The following is an 18,170-nucleotide window of genomic DNA, read 5'->3' on the forward strand; positions in this document are numbered from 1 at the left end:
AAAGGGTGACTCTATAATGAAAATATATTTATATTTAATAATTAATATTAAATATTAATAATAATTAATTATTATTAATATATGTATAAATGTATATATATACTAGGTATATTTATAAATAATACATTATTATATTTATTATAATTAGACAAACAAACAAAAAATATAAAACGAATTTGAAAGTTAACTTATTACGGTAAATTATTATTTATTATAAAATATATGTATGTATGTATGTATGTTTGTTGAAAAAGAAAACTGTTTGCTTAACAAGAACATGTAATTCAAAAGAAACAATAACGAAAGATCAATATACATACATTTATAAATGTGGCGTTTGTTTGTGTTTTATTTATACATATACATACATATGTATGTATGTATGTTCTATATGCTTGTATGTGTGTCGATTATTAAATAAAATTCATAAAAAATTATTTAAATTATTACATTATTACATTTATGTGTGTGATTAATAAATATTAAACGCCGTTTGTTGTTTTTTTATGTCTGTGTATGTTTTGCTTATTATTATAATTATTATTTCCACAAACGCTTTTTTGATTTTCTATTTTATATAGTTAATAATTCTTATTCTTTTATTTGTGTGTTTAGAAAAGCGTTTTCCATATACAATAGTTTGTATATTACCATTTATGTATAACTAATACTAATTCTTTTCATATTTTTTTTATTTAGTTCTCATCTTGTTCTTATTTCTTTCTTCGCAACTATTTTCAATATCTTGTCTAAGAGTTAATTATTGGTAGTCCGTTAAATTAGTTTAGAGTTTGGAATTACATAAAATTTAACTGTGTCTTAGTTAATTGTCCATTTAAATTGGATTAGAATTAATTGCATATGAAATACGTGTGTGTAAAACAAGTTAAGAGTTTGAAAAAGAAAACTCCTTTCACTTGTAGTTTTTCATTATAGCTGTTGCTACAGTTGTTTTCATTGCAGTTGGTGATGTAGTTAGTTTTGGTTTTGTTATTGTTGTTGGAGATGGAGATGACATCGTGTTTATGTTAGGATTTCGCGATTTTGTGGGTGCTTGTTGTTTGGAAGCAGCATAAAGCATTTATCAGTAGGCTTGCGCTTCTTTGTAATCACTCTGGTCTGATGTAAAGAAATCCTCCAACTTCCACTGTAGAGTTTCAAATGTGGGTCGTCTCATGGGGTCTTTGTGCCAACATTCTAACATAATCTCATAAAGTCTTTGATCGCAATTTGGCGGCTGTGGCATACGATAACCATGCTCGACTTGCGTTAATACTTCCGCATTGGTCATTCCTGCAAAAAGTAAAAAAGTAACAAATGTTTTGTTCATTATTTAATGTTAATTTCACAATTTAAAGTAAATAATTAGTAACATTTAATAAACTTGCCTGGATATGGAATACGTCCATAGGTTACTAATTCAGTAAGTAATATGCCAAAACTCCAAACATCAGATTTAATGGAAAACTTGGAATAGTTTGCAGCTTCTGGAGCAGTCCATTTAATAGGGAATCTAGCACCAACGCGGGCTTCATACTCATCTTCTTTAATAAGTCTTTAAAATTATAAAATAAATTTAATTTAAATGTAATCCAACTATTTGCACAAGTTATATGAAAAACTTACCGTGCCAAACCAAAATCGGCTATTTTAACAATATTGTTATCCCCCACTAATACATTTCTCGCAGCCAAATCTCTGTGAATGTAATTCTGAGATTCCAAGTAAGCCATACCAGCAGCTATTTGAGCAGCCATATCAATTAGCACCGGCATTTTCAGACTGCGACCTTTTCCTGCAATAGCTGAACAAATGAAATTACACTGACAAAATTATACACGACAATGGAGTAATGAATGAAATGATATGTTGCAAAATATAATTAGACCAGACCAAATCACATGTATTATGTTTTTATGTATGTCTATTTACATAAGTATGTACGAGTATGCATGTCTCTCAGTATGAGCTTCTCAACTAAAGGTGATGATTATGGACGATTTTTGAACGGCTCTCGCACTTGTTTGGTAATTGAATAAGAAAAATCCCAGTTATACAAATACATATTTACTAACGATCGAAAGTACTGAAATGTTATTCGCAATATGCATGATGTTTCAACAACAGATTTAAGCATTTCGTTTTAATTAAATAGGAGATTTTTATGTGGGCATAATATAAATTTAATAGTAAAATAATTTATTTCAAATTTACCTTGCAAATATTCCAGAAGAGAACCGTGCTTCATCAATTCGGTTATAATATAAATCGGTTCCTCAACTGTGCATACCGCATACAATTGTATAAGTTTATTGTGGCGGAGTTTTTTCATAATTTGAGCTTCTGCTAAAAAGTCTTTTGGATCCATTGTGCCTAACAATGCGTAACAGAGAGTTATAAAAACGTATTTAAATCGATTGTAAAAATATAGTTTACCTGATTTAAGAGTCTTTATAGCTACCGATGTGGTATTATTCCATAGACCCTCCCATACCTCACCAAACTGACCAGAACCCAATTTACGTACGAACTTAAGAGAGGTTCTATCAATTTCCCATTGATCACGAGTTCGATGTGATAATCCTTCGGTGACAGGTTTTTCAATCTATACAAAAAATTAATAAATATTTTCAGTCAGTAACTATATATATAGATTTTTATGTTTTTTTTTATTATTCTTTAGCATTATTATCTAAATTTAGAGGAGGAAGTATAAATGTTGTTAAGTTGATGTTTATTGTGCTGATTGGATATTTAAGTTTAATGAACATTTAAATGATTTGAGATCATGAATACAGCTCAATATTTTTGGGGAAAATAACAAAATAGTTTTATGAAATTAGGCTTGTACGATAATTTGGAATGATAATGAACCATCAAATTATTTGTTTTTACGTTTTGTGATACAAACAGCATTATTCTAGATTCTACTATAAAAACTAGAGCATATAATATACACATTACCTTCAGATGTAATTTTTATTTTTGGTTCTTTTAAAAATGGTAGTAAATATTTAAAACTTCGAACGGTATTCACATTGAAAGTTTTAATTATATCAGAGATTATTAAAAAATTTCCAAATACGGTGTTTTTTTAATTCAATACTGTTTTAAATCTAACGATAGTCGAACAAAAACGACAGAACTCAAAATTTGATATTTTGTAATAAAAATTACCAAAAACATTAGCAGAGCAATAATCTTTATGATCCTAGTAAAATCTTGGTACTGAGCAACTTACATTACAATGATTACTTCATACCATCTAGTAATTACTTATATATAATCTTAATACATACATATGTATATACTTTAGAGTGTTGTTATTTGGCGTTAGATGCAATTACTTTTTACACAAACAAAACTATTATATGCTTATGAAAAACAGAACAACCTATTGTAATGACTTATTTATGTACTTATTTGCAAGCGAATTGGGTAAAATGTACCAATGTATAAGTAGTGAAAAGTGGTTATATTAGTTTTTTAACCCATTAATTTTTAAAGTAATAATTTCTTTTTGGAAATTTCGATTTAACTAACTAATTTCAAAAAAATTTTTTGGAATAATGAAAAACAGTTTATTAAACGAAGTGTTGAACAAAGCGACTATGTACCTTCCCCAATATGTATTTAACTATTTTAGTGGCTAAAATTTAAAATTTTATTATTTATATTGCTTTAAAAAATTTCACATTGCATTGTTGCAAATAAACGTTATAGTGTTAAATTTTTAGACACAAATTCTAAGAGTTATATAATTGCAAACACTCATTTTAATTCATATTTTGATACCATAAAAAGAAATGGAAGCTGTTTGGAATACGTGACAGCAACTAGCAAAATTACAGGTACTGATGGTGTTTTTGGTGGTTATGGAGGTATGCATGGATGACAATAAGTTATTGTGATTTTGTGGCTGCAGATTGTGGTTACAACAATAGTAAAAAATAAAAGTATTACAACGACAATTATACTTATTTAAGTTTTCCAACAATCCTACCTCGAATATACCCGCAAATTGACTGGTCTTTTTTGTTATGTGTATTTTTTTATTTTTTTAAATTATAATAACAAACATTATTAATTGTTAGTTAAAGGTTAGTAATACAAATTTATAATAAGAGAAATATAAAAACAGAAGAATGAAAATTATTGGAAATAAAAGTATGTATCTGTGAATTTGTTGAAGTTTAACCGTCTTGTCTATACCCGAGCAAAATTACGTACATTAATACCCAACATACCCAAGTATGTCATACAATTTTTTTAAGTTTTCTTATTGTTTTCCTGTTAACAAAAATATTATGTGCAAAAAGAAAAACGCCTTCATAACGTATACTGTACATTATGCAGAATTTCACTTTGTAAAATTTTGACTTCAAGAAGTGTCCGGGAAAGACAATTTAACAAAACTTTTTATATATTATTTATTAAGATGTATAAAATAGTAATCATTAAAGAAATTATTTTTTGCTTTCACAAGTAGGGAACTTTTTTTGCCAAAGGAAGAACAAAAATTAAAATTTAAACTTAAATATTTTTGTTTATATGAGAATAAAATGATTATAGTACGCATAATTTTACGTTACTAAGTAATATACAATAAAAAATATTTTACCAAAATTGGACCATATTCGTTAATTTTACGGGGTCCACAAATATTTAACATTCAAATTTATGAATAAAAACACATGACTCTGTATTTGAAATAAATTTGTTGTTTGGTTAATTTTTTCATAAGATAATAGAATTTATATAATTTTAATAATAAAACATAAAATTTATAACGAAACTTAATTTTTGTCCGATAATTGACATATAATGTTTGTACATACCAGGGTATGTTGGCTATTGTTGCACGAGGTAAAAATCGGTCATAAATCGGATTTAAATATATATATCTAACTAGTTTTTGGAAAATGTATAAAAAACATTTTTCTGAAAGCATAGTCCAAATTTCAAGATACGATATATAGATCTCGAGATATATCACTTTAAAATGAAAAACACACCCGGGTATGTGTGTATTGACATAACGGTTAATCTACTCTCCACATTGTGTTCAATATAATAAAAAGCCAATAAATAAAAAGCGGTAAAGTGTACCGCTGCTTTGGTAAAAATGTATATTGAATGTGGAGGATTTTCTTCAATTTTATTAGTTGTAAATAATATGTACACAATTGATGCATATTTGTATGATATATATTAGGGCGTTTTATGAAAAAAAAAAACACTTTTGGTACTTTTTTGAAATATTATCAAAGTGCAATGGAAATGCTTATTTTTTTCGTTTTACTACGTAGATAAGAACGTATGCACATAAACACAAGTATATCCATACGATGTATTATTTTGTAGATATTCATACATGTCGAACTTACCTGTACACACGGTTTGCATAAATTAACACACAGGCCATCGGAATCCTTAGAATAGTGTTCAACCAGTTCTTGGAGAGTTCTGCAACAAAAATATAAAATCGTTAATAATTAATGGGTAATTAAAATTAAATACACCGTTGCTCAAATAATAGTTCACTTTTAATCCAATTTTTATATATTGCGCCTATTTTTACCAATTCCTTCTTCAGATTTTTATTTCAAAGTGCTGTAAAAAGCTTTCGAACAAAACTGATTTAAAATCAGTTAACACGAATGAAACATAACTTAAAGTTTGCCAAAATTTGTATAGCTCGTTTATTAAGTATTTCTTTAAATAAAAAATATGTTTGTCATGGACAAGAAGAAATCAAAGGTTGTTTAAAAAATGTTAGGGGAAATTTTGTTTTATAAAACCTTAATACATACGTACATAAATATGTCATTCATAAAAATCAAAAATTTTTAATTCAGTACGCATAATTTTTATATTAATTTTGAAATTTGGTAACAATCTGTCCACATTTCGTAAAATGACGTGGTTCAGAAAAAATGCACAATTAAAAATGTAAAAAATCTGGTAAATTTTACAAATACAGGAAAAAGATTCGGGTTTATTATAGCTTTCTGATGTAGGAGTTATACATATATCTAATATTCCTAATTATTTTCGCCTTAAAAGTAATAAAAATAAGTCCGTTTAGAAAACATACCTGAATGTTGTGCGTCTTGCTATAAAGAAACCGCCTTCGTCTAGTTGTCGAATGCGATAATGCTTTACTGTATCACCATCACGAACTATAAAAAGAATTAAAAATGAAAATATTTATTAAATGTAATTTTGGAAAGATGTCTTTTAATATTTAAGAACAACTTTATTGGATATATGGGCATTTGTAGCAATTGTAAATTTGACCAAAGATTAGCAAAAGCATCTTTATTTGAGAGTAACTGTATAGAATCATTCTTTTTGAATAAAAATATGTAAAATATTTATGGATTTAAATGTAATTTAGTGGAATAATTAATAAATACAAAAATAAATAAATAATTAAATAAATAAATAAATAAATAAATAAATAAATAAATAAATAAATAAATTTTAAAAAATGTTTTGTTACTGTTAAATAAAATCATAATTTAATCTTACCTGATAGTGAATAATCATTATGACGACTCTCAGAGTCTCTAATTAAAAATGCTCCATGCTCATTTTCTGGCAGTAATAATTTCTTTTCAGCCTCAATACGTTTAATTTTACGGAAGTACCAACTGCAAAGAAATACAAGATACAAAATAAAATAATTAGTATTATATTCGAATTATATAGTCCTTATATCTAAATAACTATAAAATAACAATGTTTAAAATACATTTTATATTATTTATACCCTACACCACTATAGTGCAGAATCTGCACAGCAGATAGCATTGTATGTCATATGACTGCGTCAATAGTGGGTCAGTACAGTTTCACTATTGACATTTGCTGCATGATTAAGAAAATTTCATGAAATTTGACACATACTCTTATTTTGACCCAAGGACGAACGCTTTTGAAAATGGTTAAAATCGGACTATTATTTTGCTGTACCTCCGAATAGGGTTTTTGGCTCATAATTATGTTAAATGTTCAAGTATGGCAACAAAAATCGGCAAAACTTAGTGTTATTGAAGTCTAAATGACACTGTCGGGTTCCTTTCAATTTTAAAAACTGTAATTGAACTTAATTAAACGTTCACGTAATGTTAATAATCAATAAATGCTATTGACTTTTAGATATTTTCATGTAAACAGTAGAATATGTTAATTTGTTGGAGGCTATGGAAATATTATGTGAGACAAAGGGAAAATATATATGTATTTAGAAAATCACTTTAAAATATTGATAAAATGTTCAAACGTTAAGTCCATTAAAACTATATAAACCCGTTTTTATCACATCCAATTATATTTTTATATACTTTGCACTACATACAAAAGACACAATTTGAACTGGAAAGTTTTTATTGGAATTTCGTCTTTAAATCCATTTGCGTTAGTTTTAACTTAAATCAAAGGGAATAATATGTACTTGGTTCTGGATTTCGGAAAAACATATTTCTAAAATTTGTTGACCTTAAAAATAATAGATTATTTGCTATAGATCTTAACATATTCGAACCAATTCATACTTAACTTTTTTATCTGATCTACATATATTCGTAAATTTGGTCAATCTTCAAAAAATAAATACTAAATAAACATGTATGTAATTTTTTGCCACCCATGTATATTAAAAGTTTCTTTTTTTAGTAACTTCACAACCATGATTTCCTAGTGGGAAATTTGCGATTAATTACAAAAAATACAATTTCTTACTAATTTATAATGTGAATTGTTAATTGAATATAAAAAAAATCTAAATTCCACTAAAAGGTGTTGGACATTTACTAATGATTCTAGAAAGAAAAATATTTTTTTCATTGCAAAATTTTTACAATGTTGTTTTGGTATTAACGTATTTTTTTCGATTTGCTTCATTAGCTGCATACATTTTATAAATGCTAATTATAAAACTATTTGCACAAAAAAGTGAATTACAAAAATAATGAAAATAATAAAACGTAATTAAATAAATTTATTTGTAAACTTCGTTTAGCTTGTGAATATTATTTTAATGCATTCATGGATGATGACATGCGGCTTTTCAAATGACAATAAAATAATAAAAAATAAAAATTAATTAGGAATTAGAAAATTAAGACAATATTTTTGTATAAAATAAAGATTAACAAAATTTCCAGGATTTTTTAAATCATTCAATTCCCTGATGATAAACAATGAAAATAATAACGTCTTAAAAAATAAACAATGAAGAAATAGCTATCTGGACTGCTTTGTACAATTTTTGTTAGGATCTATAGGAGAAATCTTTCACTGAATTGAATAAAACCCTGTTTGACTAAAATGTTCAACTTTGACCCTCTCTAAGTCTGGCAGTTATTGACCAATAGACCAATAGTTTGTGTCCGGCTTACTATCCAATAATACTAATCTGGGTCACTTGGCACGAAATTGCTAATATGCATATGTCCGTCTGTTTATTAAAAGCAGCTTTTTCGGAAGCCAAGATCTCTTTTGAATGCAAACATTTTAGATTAATAATTTTAAAACAAATAAAATCGGTTCAGAAGTATAGTAGATATGGTACAAATTCTTGTATATTTAGTTAAAAATGTTAAATTTGGTGAAAGTTTTATGTGAAGAATTTGACATTAAAAATTATAATATCTAAAACAAATAGATTATTTTTGTGTGTTATACTTTTTTTATCTATTTTTAGCTTAAAAATTCAACAAGTAAGATGAGTAGAGTTGTGTCCGAATACATATTAGCCTCATCCGCTTTGGAAATGTGGTTTCAATTGTTTGTTTTTGCTTTTTAGTGTTTAACGACCATAGTCGTTAATGGTGCTACAACATCATCTAGAAGCTGAATTTAAGACATCAGTCAGTTATTGCTTGTATTGTTGTCTAATCGTGTATCAATCACCTTAACGGATGGAGGTGCGGTTGAATGATTGGATGCACAACTTGATGTACATGAATATCTATCTATACATTTATTCATCTATTCATCAAGAAAAGAAAGAAATATTGCTTCCAATTTAAATGTTGTTTGGATTGATTTACGAATGTATTTATAGTCGTCACTACAATTGACCATTCATTCTTGTTCAACTTTTCAAATAAACATCTGGCGCCCGTAAATTGCAACATTTTAAAAAACTCTCTAACAATTACAACAAGGCTATAAACGTATATTTTAACATTGACCAACAACTAACTAATCATTAAGATCTTCGCCAATTACTGTTAATATTGATTTCTGTTTTTATTCCAGCAATGTTGTCGTGTACAAGGTGCCGCACAAGAAATCATTCTAAACGCTCTAGTTTTAGTAAATGACGCCATTTTGTATACTTTGTAATTATACCATTTACAAGAAATCTTATTTAAACATTTAAAATATCTTAAGATTTAATAGCTGGATTCAAAATTAGGAAAAATATATGTATATTCGGCTTTGGTAGTTTGTTTAACAGATTATTGAGTTCCGCCTCACTCAAAGCCATTTATCTATCAATTTTATAGGATCGTCAGGGGAGTGTGAATATCCTTTTGTGCAAGGGTTAAATCTAGGGACGACCCTTTGATTGCGCATTCATCAGATATTTAATTTCCCCGGATGCCCTCATGTCCTGGAACACATATCAGCTCAACGTGATATTGTGTCAGTTGTGCCAATTATTGAATACAATACATATAAAGAAGGCACATAATTCCTTCTTCATTCGACTCTCAGTATTAGGTTTCTACGTGAGCTTATAGTCTAAGATTATGCCAAGATATTTGGCTTCGCTTGAGGTATTTAGAAATAATGAAAATTAAATTTTCATAATTTTTATACCGAATCGTACTACAACTTTGTAAAATATTTTATTTTTTAACCCGATGTGCCAAATTCTAATTTTAGAAATAAAGTATTGCTGAGTTCTGAAATTATACACCAAAGAATTACTTCTAGAGTTTCATAAAAATGGATAGTAAATTTTTATAAAATTTGAAAATTTAGCAGAAACAAATTATACGGTTTAATTTTTATTATCATGTTTAAATTAATAGATGCATGTGTTATTAAATGTGATTTAATTCATTATTATTGTTAATTCAAATCAAAAGGGCGATGAAGAGAGGTGAGAGAGAAATATGAAATAAGCAACAAATAAACACAAAATACTTCCGTAACTTCGGCATAATTGAGACAGTAATTATTTACAACTGTAATGTAAAAACTAACGTAATAACAAAAAACGTTAATTTAACATTGACCTTAATATTGGAAAAAAAATCAAAAATGTCTCGATTGAAAAGAAGAGTTTAAGCGAAGTCAATGGCACACATTTTATTTTACAGTTTATTACGAGTTCATATTTTGTTTGTAATGTATTATTATTTTGTATTTTTGATTTTTAACGCATAATAACAATGACAGATAAATACATCTTAACAATTTATGTATAGATTAAAAGAAATGCTACATCATTATGATTGATCATTATTTATATAAATACACAAATACCCACAAAAGTTATAAATATGCAAACGTTTCTAGGACTACATATACGCACGTGTACTAGGTTTATAGATAGAATCAGTTTTTCTGGTTCTGTTCCTCTTTATGCGAACAAATTGAAAACAACAAATAAATTCGAAAAATTGTTATTGTTATATAAAATGAGAAAGAAATGTTCCTTCGCATTTGGAGAAACAGGCCACTTCGAAGTTTTTATAAATGTTTATTTTTACAATATCGAACAATTGGTATTTTAATAAAAATGTTGCATATTATAGGTTAGGTTGATAGAAGGATGTATACTACATCAAATTCAAAGAAATACACCTAGGAAAAAATTTTGAAATTGAAAACGAATATTTTTTGTTTTAAAGAATTGTAGATAACAATGTACCAATAATTGGTAATATTTTATGAAATATGTACAATATATATTTTTTAATTTCTCAAAATAATAAATCTTCAACTCCAATAATAAGATGATAATAATTTATGAAATGTGTATTTTTTTTTAATTTTCTAAATAATAAAACTCCAACCCCGATTACAAAAATATCTCCCGTATCACAGCTATTGTTACGATGTTGCTATAAAAACTTAATTAACAAAAAAAAAAAAAAAATAAGAAAAAACCTGGATAAAACGTGCTTGATTTAAATTTATTATTATTTCTTTGGAATCGAATGTTTAGTTAAACTATTTTTACACCAACAATATAGAGTTTACCACAAGTTAATGTTGCAGTATTTGTATGTTGTTTTATAAAAAGCAGAGATATTAAAGAACACTCTCTCTTAATCAGTGTCTAAATTTTTTAACTTATAAATAAGAATTTTAGGCCCAGACAATTAAACAATATCTAAAATTTGTATAAACGGAATTTTTAAAAATATGTATTTTATTTTTTTCTGAATTTGGGCACAACATTGATAATTAAAAATACCGTTATTCTTAAACTACATTAAAAAAATAATGAAAATATTTTTGTGACTATTCCTTTATAAAATAAATAAACATTTTCGAAAATAATATTGAATTTTCAATCGGCAACTAAGTCATGAGTCAAGTCATGAGAGAACCCTTTTCTTAAATACATTTAATTTTCGAACACAACTTTAAATTTACTATCGGAAATTAGTTTCAAATTCAGGAGATCAAAACTTCTTCTGAATTTGAAACTAATTTAATGTTTGTAAAAAATTTGTTTAAAGCGTTTTTTAATATATTTCTTATGTCACTTATTAAAAGCGTTTTTGATCAGAACTAATTGTTTTTTTTTATTTATAATATAAACTTTTCTATCCAAAACGTTCACTTGAAAACGTGTGCCAGTTAGTAGACGTATGTCAGAAAGAGAACTTGGATGGGGAAAAAAAATGACTTAGGAACAAAAATCTATTGGGAGACTTTTCACAATTTCAGATCAAAATTTGTATAACTATCTATTACAGTGAGCCTAAATAAGGGGTTTACCTACTTATCGTTAAAATATCTCAGAGTGTCGTTATATTTTTGCACCGATTTGACATCATGTCACTATTGGAAAAAAACTCTTAAATGGTATTCGAAATAATAATGACAATCGAGTATTATGCCAATATTTAAATGTAAAATTCTAAAACATTTGAATAAATTTACGCATTGTTTGAATTAAATAATTTATGTTTTATTGATATTATTGTACGTGTAAATAATTTTTAATCAGGCTTTCAAAAAATTTTCTGTATTTACAGTTTCTCAATGATCCGAAATAGTTTAGTTTAACAAAAAGTGGACTTGGTCAGAGGTTTAAAATTGTTTGGGGATAACACTGCAAATTACATTTAGTAATCAAATAAGGGTTTATATGCGGTTTCAAGTTTAAGTTTCTTTATTATTTTTATTCATTAGTATTAAAATGAAATCTCAAAGCTGTGAGCATAAAATTCTACATATAAATACATACATACATACATGGGATTTATTGGGTTATAAATAAAGAAGGAACGAATTCACAAAGAATTCTTAATTGTTAAACCAATGGAAAGGAGGAAATTAAATAATTGTACGAGTAGTACATACAGATACATATCTATCTAAATAAAATCACTTCCAGTGAGCGTTTAAAAAGTCATTCTTTAGATATCTGCTGGTCAAGTGTGTGTGAATCCGCGCAAGTGTATCTAGCAGTTTAAGCATGTTATAGATGGATGTTTGGCGCCATCATTAGTTTGCCAATGTAACAAGCCACATTTGAGATGTGTTACGATTTTAGTTGTTGTGGCTAGTTGCTGTTTTAGTCATGTAATTTTCATGTTGTTGGTGTTGCTGCTGCTGTTTGCACTTTGATTTGTACAGAAACTTAATTTTTCTTCATAGACGTGGTATCTCGAAAAAAACTCATGTTTATTTATGTTGTTATTTTGTCGATATTTTTAGATAGCAATGAACAGCACACAAAACTGACAACAACTAACTAACAAATGCAAAAAAATGTCTACATATAAGACACAGATACATAGATACGTATATATGACTAAAAGACGACCTTAAAAGTTTGAGCTAGCTGAGCGTCTTTTTTATGTTTTATTTAACAAAAATCAAATGCATACCAATGCGCAGGCGCTCACGCATTCATGACGATTATACCACAAAAGTGTAGACCAACAAGAAATGGCTAACAAGCTACAAATGTACTCACTAACTCTACTCACTCTTTACAAATCTGTATTATCGTTACGTGTATATGCCTGGACGAATGACGATCGGTATAGATCGATGGATGAATGTACATACAAGTACACGCAAGTACGAACAAGTCTTTGCTTAAAATTAAAACACTTGTTTGCAAAGAAAAATTGTTTCTTTAACTATGTCCATACTAATCATACCACCACTACTATTATTATTTCTATTTTAAGATTGTAAGCGCTTTGAATCTGTTTTTTCTTCAGTTTTACCCATTAATACTATTTTTAAACCAATACCAAATGTGGTTTTTCTAAAAATATAACAAACAACTTAAACACAAATTTATGTACATACAACAACCGACTAACAAACATTGTTACTTGCATATTTGATGTTACATTAAAATGCATTCATAAATTGTATATTCATTAGGGTATTGTTTTTTGCTCTTTTTTAACTTTTGTGGAGTTGGATGGAGGATGGTTAAGAATATGTGTGTATGTATGTATGTATGTATGTATGTATGTATGTATGTATGTATGTATGTTTGTATGTATGCATGTCGGATAATATTACCTTTTGCATTGGCATTAGGGATAACCTTGAACATTGCAATACATATATTTATGTAGATCACATTAATTCTTCTGAAAGATGAAGACTTTTATTGGAATGTTTCACGGTATTTCAAATTCCGAAGAGGAAAATATTGAAAATTTTAGTAAACACTATACGTTTAAAAGTGCATTTTCGTGCAAATGTGGCTGGAAAATGTCAAGTCACTATTTTTAAATTAGTTCGTAAATTAGAAAGTATTTTATGTGAAGAAAGTATATACAGTATATACTTATATAAAGTATATACTTAAGTATATATAGTATATACTTTAAATAATCGCCCCTACTATTGCTCTCTGCTGCTGATATTGTTATTATCAGTTAGACTACTAATCAACAACACCATCTCTATAAAATCAAACTAAATGCCATCGTGAATCTGTAAGTATTATTTCTGAATAATTATGAAGTATCTGAGCTGAGGTTTTTTTATTTTTATCTCTAGGGGAAAATTTTAATTATGTTCGTAGTTTATAAATAAAACCACAAGAGTCGTTAAATAAATAACATTTACAATGTCTATTACTTAAATATTTATGAATTCTGAGGAGTTGGAAGCAATCACTAGAACGAAGGAGTAAAAATCAAATGATACATATGTATATACCAATGTAATGAATTCCTCATGTATAATTAAATTATAATTTAACATGTTTAATGTTTAGACATCATTACAAAAATAACAAATTTACAATTAATTAGTAATTACACAAGTCAACTTTTTATGTGTGTGTGTAAATAAGAATAGCTAATTCCTTAGTATTTCTACCCGCTGATTTTAAAAATTGTTATGGAGTTTCCGGTTAGCTCTAGTTTCCGAGATATTTCGATTTTGGTAAAAATATTATTTACTTAACTTTATATATATTTCGATTAAAATTGGAAATTCGTCTTGTTTCGAAAAAAAAATGTCTGTGAATTATTAATGACACATAATACAACGATAATATAATTTTATAAAAAAAACGATGCCTTTTCTTTTAAAATCTATGCTTGTTGATATTTGTAATTGATTGTCTTGATGTTTTCGAGGATCTTTTTTTTCTAAGGCTTCACACTTTTGAATTCAGCGGGTGAAATACATTGAAATGAGCTATTTTTATTTAAAAGGTATTTTCAATGTTGTCTAGTGTTACTCTACATACATACAAGGAAACAACTAACATTCCGAACTTCTGACAAAGATTAATCGATATAGTAAAAACTTCTGTTAACATATTTGCTCCTACAATATAGTTACTATACTATCTATTGTATAAAAAACAAAATACTTGGCAGCCCTGCTGTAAATCTAAAATTTTTTGGAGTTTTGTAAAACATACAAAATCTTACATCACTGAACTACATTGTGTACATATGTACATTCATATGTAATACATTTAACCTATTTTCTACATTTGTGAAAATGTGTTAGGAGTTTTGTTTTTGTTGCAGCAACAACATTAAATTGTACTTCTCGTCGCTTTTTGATTGACACCCACAAGCTTATATTTTGTGTGCAACAAATGCCGTTAACCTCACCTTAATCTATTTTAAATAAAACATTTTTATATTCAACTTTCCAAGAAAAGTATAAATAATAAAATACATTTAAACCAAGTTGTTTCTAAATATTTTTTTTACAATGCATTCATTCATTTGGTTCTATTTTAAATTTAATTATAAAACAAAAATTGTATTTCGAAATAAGAACGTAAGATTGTATATAAAGTAAAACTTATAAAATGTTAATGATAAACACACATCATCCATTCTTTTGTCCAGACAAGTGACATTACTAGTCACAATAACATTTGATAGTTTTATAAAAATGTTTAACTAAATGTTGCAAATTGTGACACAACATTTTCTACAATTAAGAACAACACGTACATTACATTTTTTCAAGTTTTTGGATCAAAAGAAAAACAGAAACAATTAGAAAAAAAAATTTATTACATATGAAATAGGTCAACAATTGTGGAATTTAAAAGAAATAAAACGTTAGAATACTAATTTGTGCCTATTCTTATATATTTATACTAAGCGTTAAGAAAGAAATATGTATGTATGCCACAAAAATAAAGAACACATTTTCTTGATCAAACACAATTATGATTTAAATTTGTGCACTTTGCTTCTAAAATAAAAATAGTAATGTTAATATTGCAATGATCAGAATATATAGAAGGACCATCGAAGGTTCTGCTAACTGTGATCTTGAGTTTTCATTTAACCTATTTTGTATTCAATTGCTCACAATTGCTGTGTGTCTAATATGTTACAATATTGCGTATATATTCATTAAAAATATTCATACATTCAGTTCAATGTCAATTTTTAAATATTTGCTCAAATTTGAGGCCTGTATTTGAATACATTTATTTAGCAAAATTATATTCAAGTATTTTAAAGAATTTTATTAACAGATATAAGCGAATTAATATCGTACTTTTTTGAGTTGTTTATATATTTTATATTTTATTAACAACCTCAAGAATTTATTAGCGTCATTATGTCCATGAACAAAAAATAATAAAATAACTGTTAATATGGCTTTTAAATATTAAATAAAAAAGTACAACAAATTCAATTCGCATTTATAATCTACTCAATTCGTTGTTTGTTTGCATTTGAATAAATTGGTCTGATTGGTGGTGATTCATGAGCAAAGAGTAGATAGAGAAGTGTATAATATGAAGATGAGACAAAAAAATACTTGCACAGAGAGTTGCCAGAAAATTTCAGTTTAATATCATACATTTTCAAAACAATAGTAAAGTATTACCAATATATCTATCAGTATATATGTAATATTATGCTTATTATAATACAAATAGAACATGTGGAAAGTCTAACTTACAAGCAACTTAAAGGGAAATATTTAACTAATATGTCAAAACGGCAACTCTCTTTATATGACGTTGCACACACGCTTTTTGTTTGTACTGTCAATAAAACTGAAATAATAAATTAAATATTTGCTGACATACATATAAAACATTTCACGCCAAATACAATTAATAATGATTTCCTTTTAGCACTTTTATTGTGCGTGTTTGGGGCATAAAATCGTATTTTTAACATCTTTATAATAAAAATGACATACAAATCATCATCTTAAATTAATAAATTAATAATTTTATTTCTTTATACAATATATTTATTGTGCAAAGTGCAATAGAAATTTAATGGAAAAACTTTTCCAGATTATTACAAACAGAATTATTTTGCGGTCGGAATTATATTTTCGCACTACCTACAACAAGTATTTACTATGGGTGAACCTAGTCACGCCCACTATTATTGATCCGTTTATCCAGAAAATTGCTTTTCTTTTTCTTTTCATTAACAATATTTTTAATTTGACAGTCTCGTTTTATTTCACTCTAGAGTGGAGTATGATAGGTTAAACATTCTAGCTATTTCAGTTATTCAGATAAACTAATGACGAAGCTAATATTTATTGTTTGCTGGGATCTTTTCAATTACGAGTAGAATTTGTCATTTAGTCTGTGATCTGTTAATCGAGTCATTATAAGTTAAAAATAACGTATTTTTGGAGACATGAAAATCGTATGTAATTTAGTATTTTTAATACAGATGGAAAATTTACGCAACTGACGCTGTCAAACCAGAGTTCAAAGTGTTTTAATACAGTGGACTCATAAATACATCTGATTATTTCTTTTAAAACGTAGAAAAACAAAAACAAATTTTGACAGCTTGATAGCATATAAAAAGAACATCAGACAATGTTTGACTGATTGTCATGTCTATAACACAAAAAATATAATAGAACTCAAATTTATTATAATACTTATCCTTATTGTAATTAATTTCAATAACATTGTTACATCTGACACTTACCTGAAAAAGAAAAGAAATAAATAAAATTAATACAATTTATCAAATATATACAATATTTTATGTAGATTTTTTTATAGATTATTGTTTAATTAAAAAATTATTTATTGTTTAACAACCAAAATACTTAAATAGAAACATTAAATGCGTCAATAATATTTATTGACAATTCGATTACAAAGTATTTGTGTATAAACAATAAATAAAAGCTGCTCAAACAAATGCAATTTGTCAATTTAATTGTCTGAATGATTGGTTTATTAACAAACACATAAATACTGTCACATTTTATAAAATATAGTTTTCTTTTTTTAATTGATTAATACATGTTTTAGAATCATTTAGTTATAATACAACTAATGGTGATTTCTGAATATTTCTTTTTAAAAAACAATGTTGTAATATATAACTTTGTATAAAAATAGTTAATAACAATTTTTTGATGAATTGTTATGAGTAAGACCTTACTTAAGACAACATTTTTTAAATAGCCTTTTGCTACAAAAATTATAAAATTTGACAATTGTTTTTTTT

The 18,170-nt window shown here is 26.7% G+C and overlaps 1 protein-coding gene across 7 annotated transcripts in view; it reads right to left on the bottom strand.

Moving 5' to 3' along the window:
- Positions 1-221: 221 nt before the first annotated feature.
- LOC111675348 (tyrosine-protein kinase Src42A) overlaps positions 222-18,170 on the bottom strand; it is a 101,789-nt gene continuing 83,840 nt past the window's right edge. For 3 of the 7 annotated variants that reach the window (XM_046954926.1, XM_046954923.1, XM_046954924.1), the window contains 9 exons: positions 6,535-6,656; positions 6,098-6,182; positions 5,388-5,466; positions 4,004-4,030; positions 2,437-2,605; positions 2,215-2,373; positions 1,627-1,804; positions 1,389-1,555; positions 222-1,293 (listed from right to left, as the gene is read on the bottom strand). In XM_046954926.1, the coding sequence (XP_046810882.1) occupies positions 1,085-1,293; positions 1,389-1,555; positions 1,627-1,804; positions 2,215-2,373; positions 2,437-2,605; positions 4,004-4,030; positions 5,388-5,466; positions 6,098-6,182; positions 6,535-6,656 (1,195 nt within the window). In that variant the 3' untranslated portion in view covers positions 222-1,084. The remainder of the gene's footprint in view (positions 1,294-1,388; positions 1,556-1,626; positions 1,805-2,214; positions 2,374-2,436; positions 2,606-4,003; positions 4,031-5,387; positions 5,467-6,097; positions 6,183-6,534; positions 6,657-18,170) is intronic. The other 4 variants (XM_023436095.2, XM_023436092.2, XM_046954925.1 and 1 more) reach the window with 3 other exon arrangements.

Source organism: Lucilia cuprina, chromosome 6 (genome assembly GCF_022045245.1).
Source record: "Lucilia cuprina isolate Lc7/37 chromosome 6, ASM2204524v1, whole genome shotgun sequence".
Taxonomy (NCBI): Eukaryota; Metazoa; Arthropoda; class Insecta; order Diptera; family Calliphoridae; genus Lucilia; species Lucilia cuprina.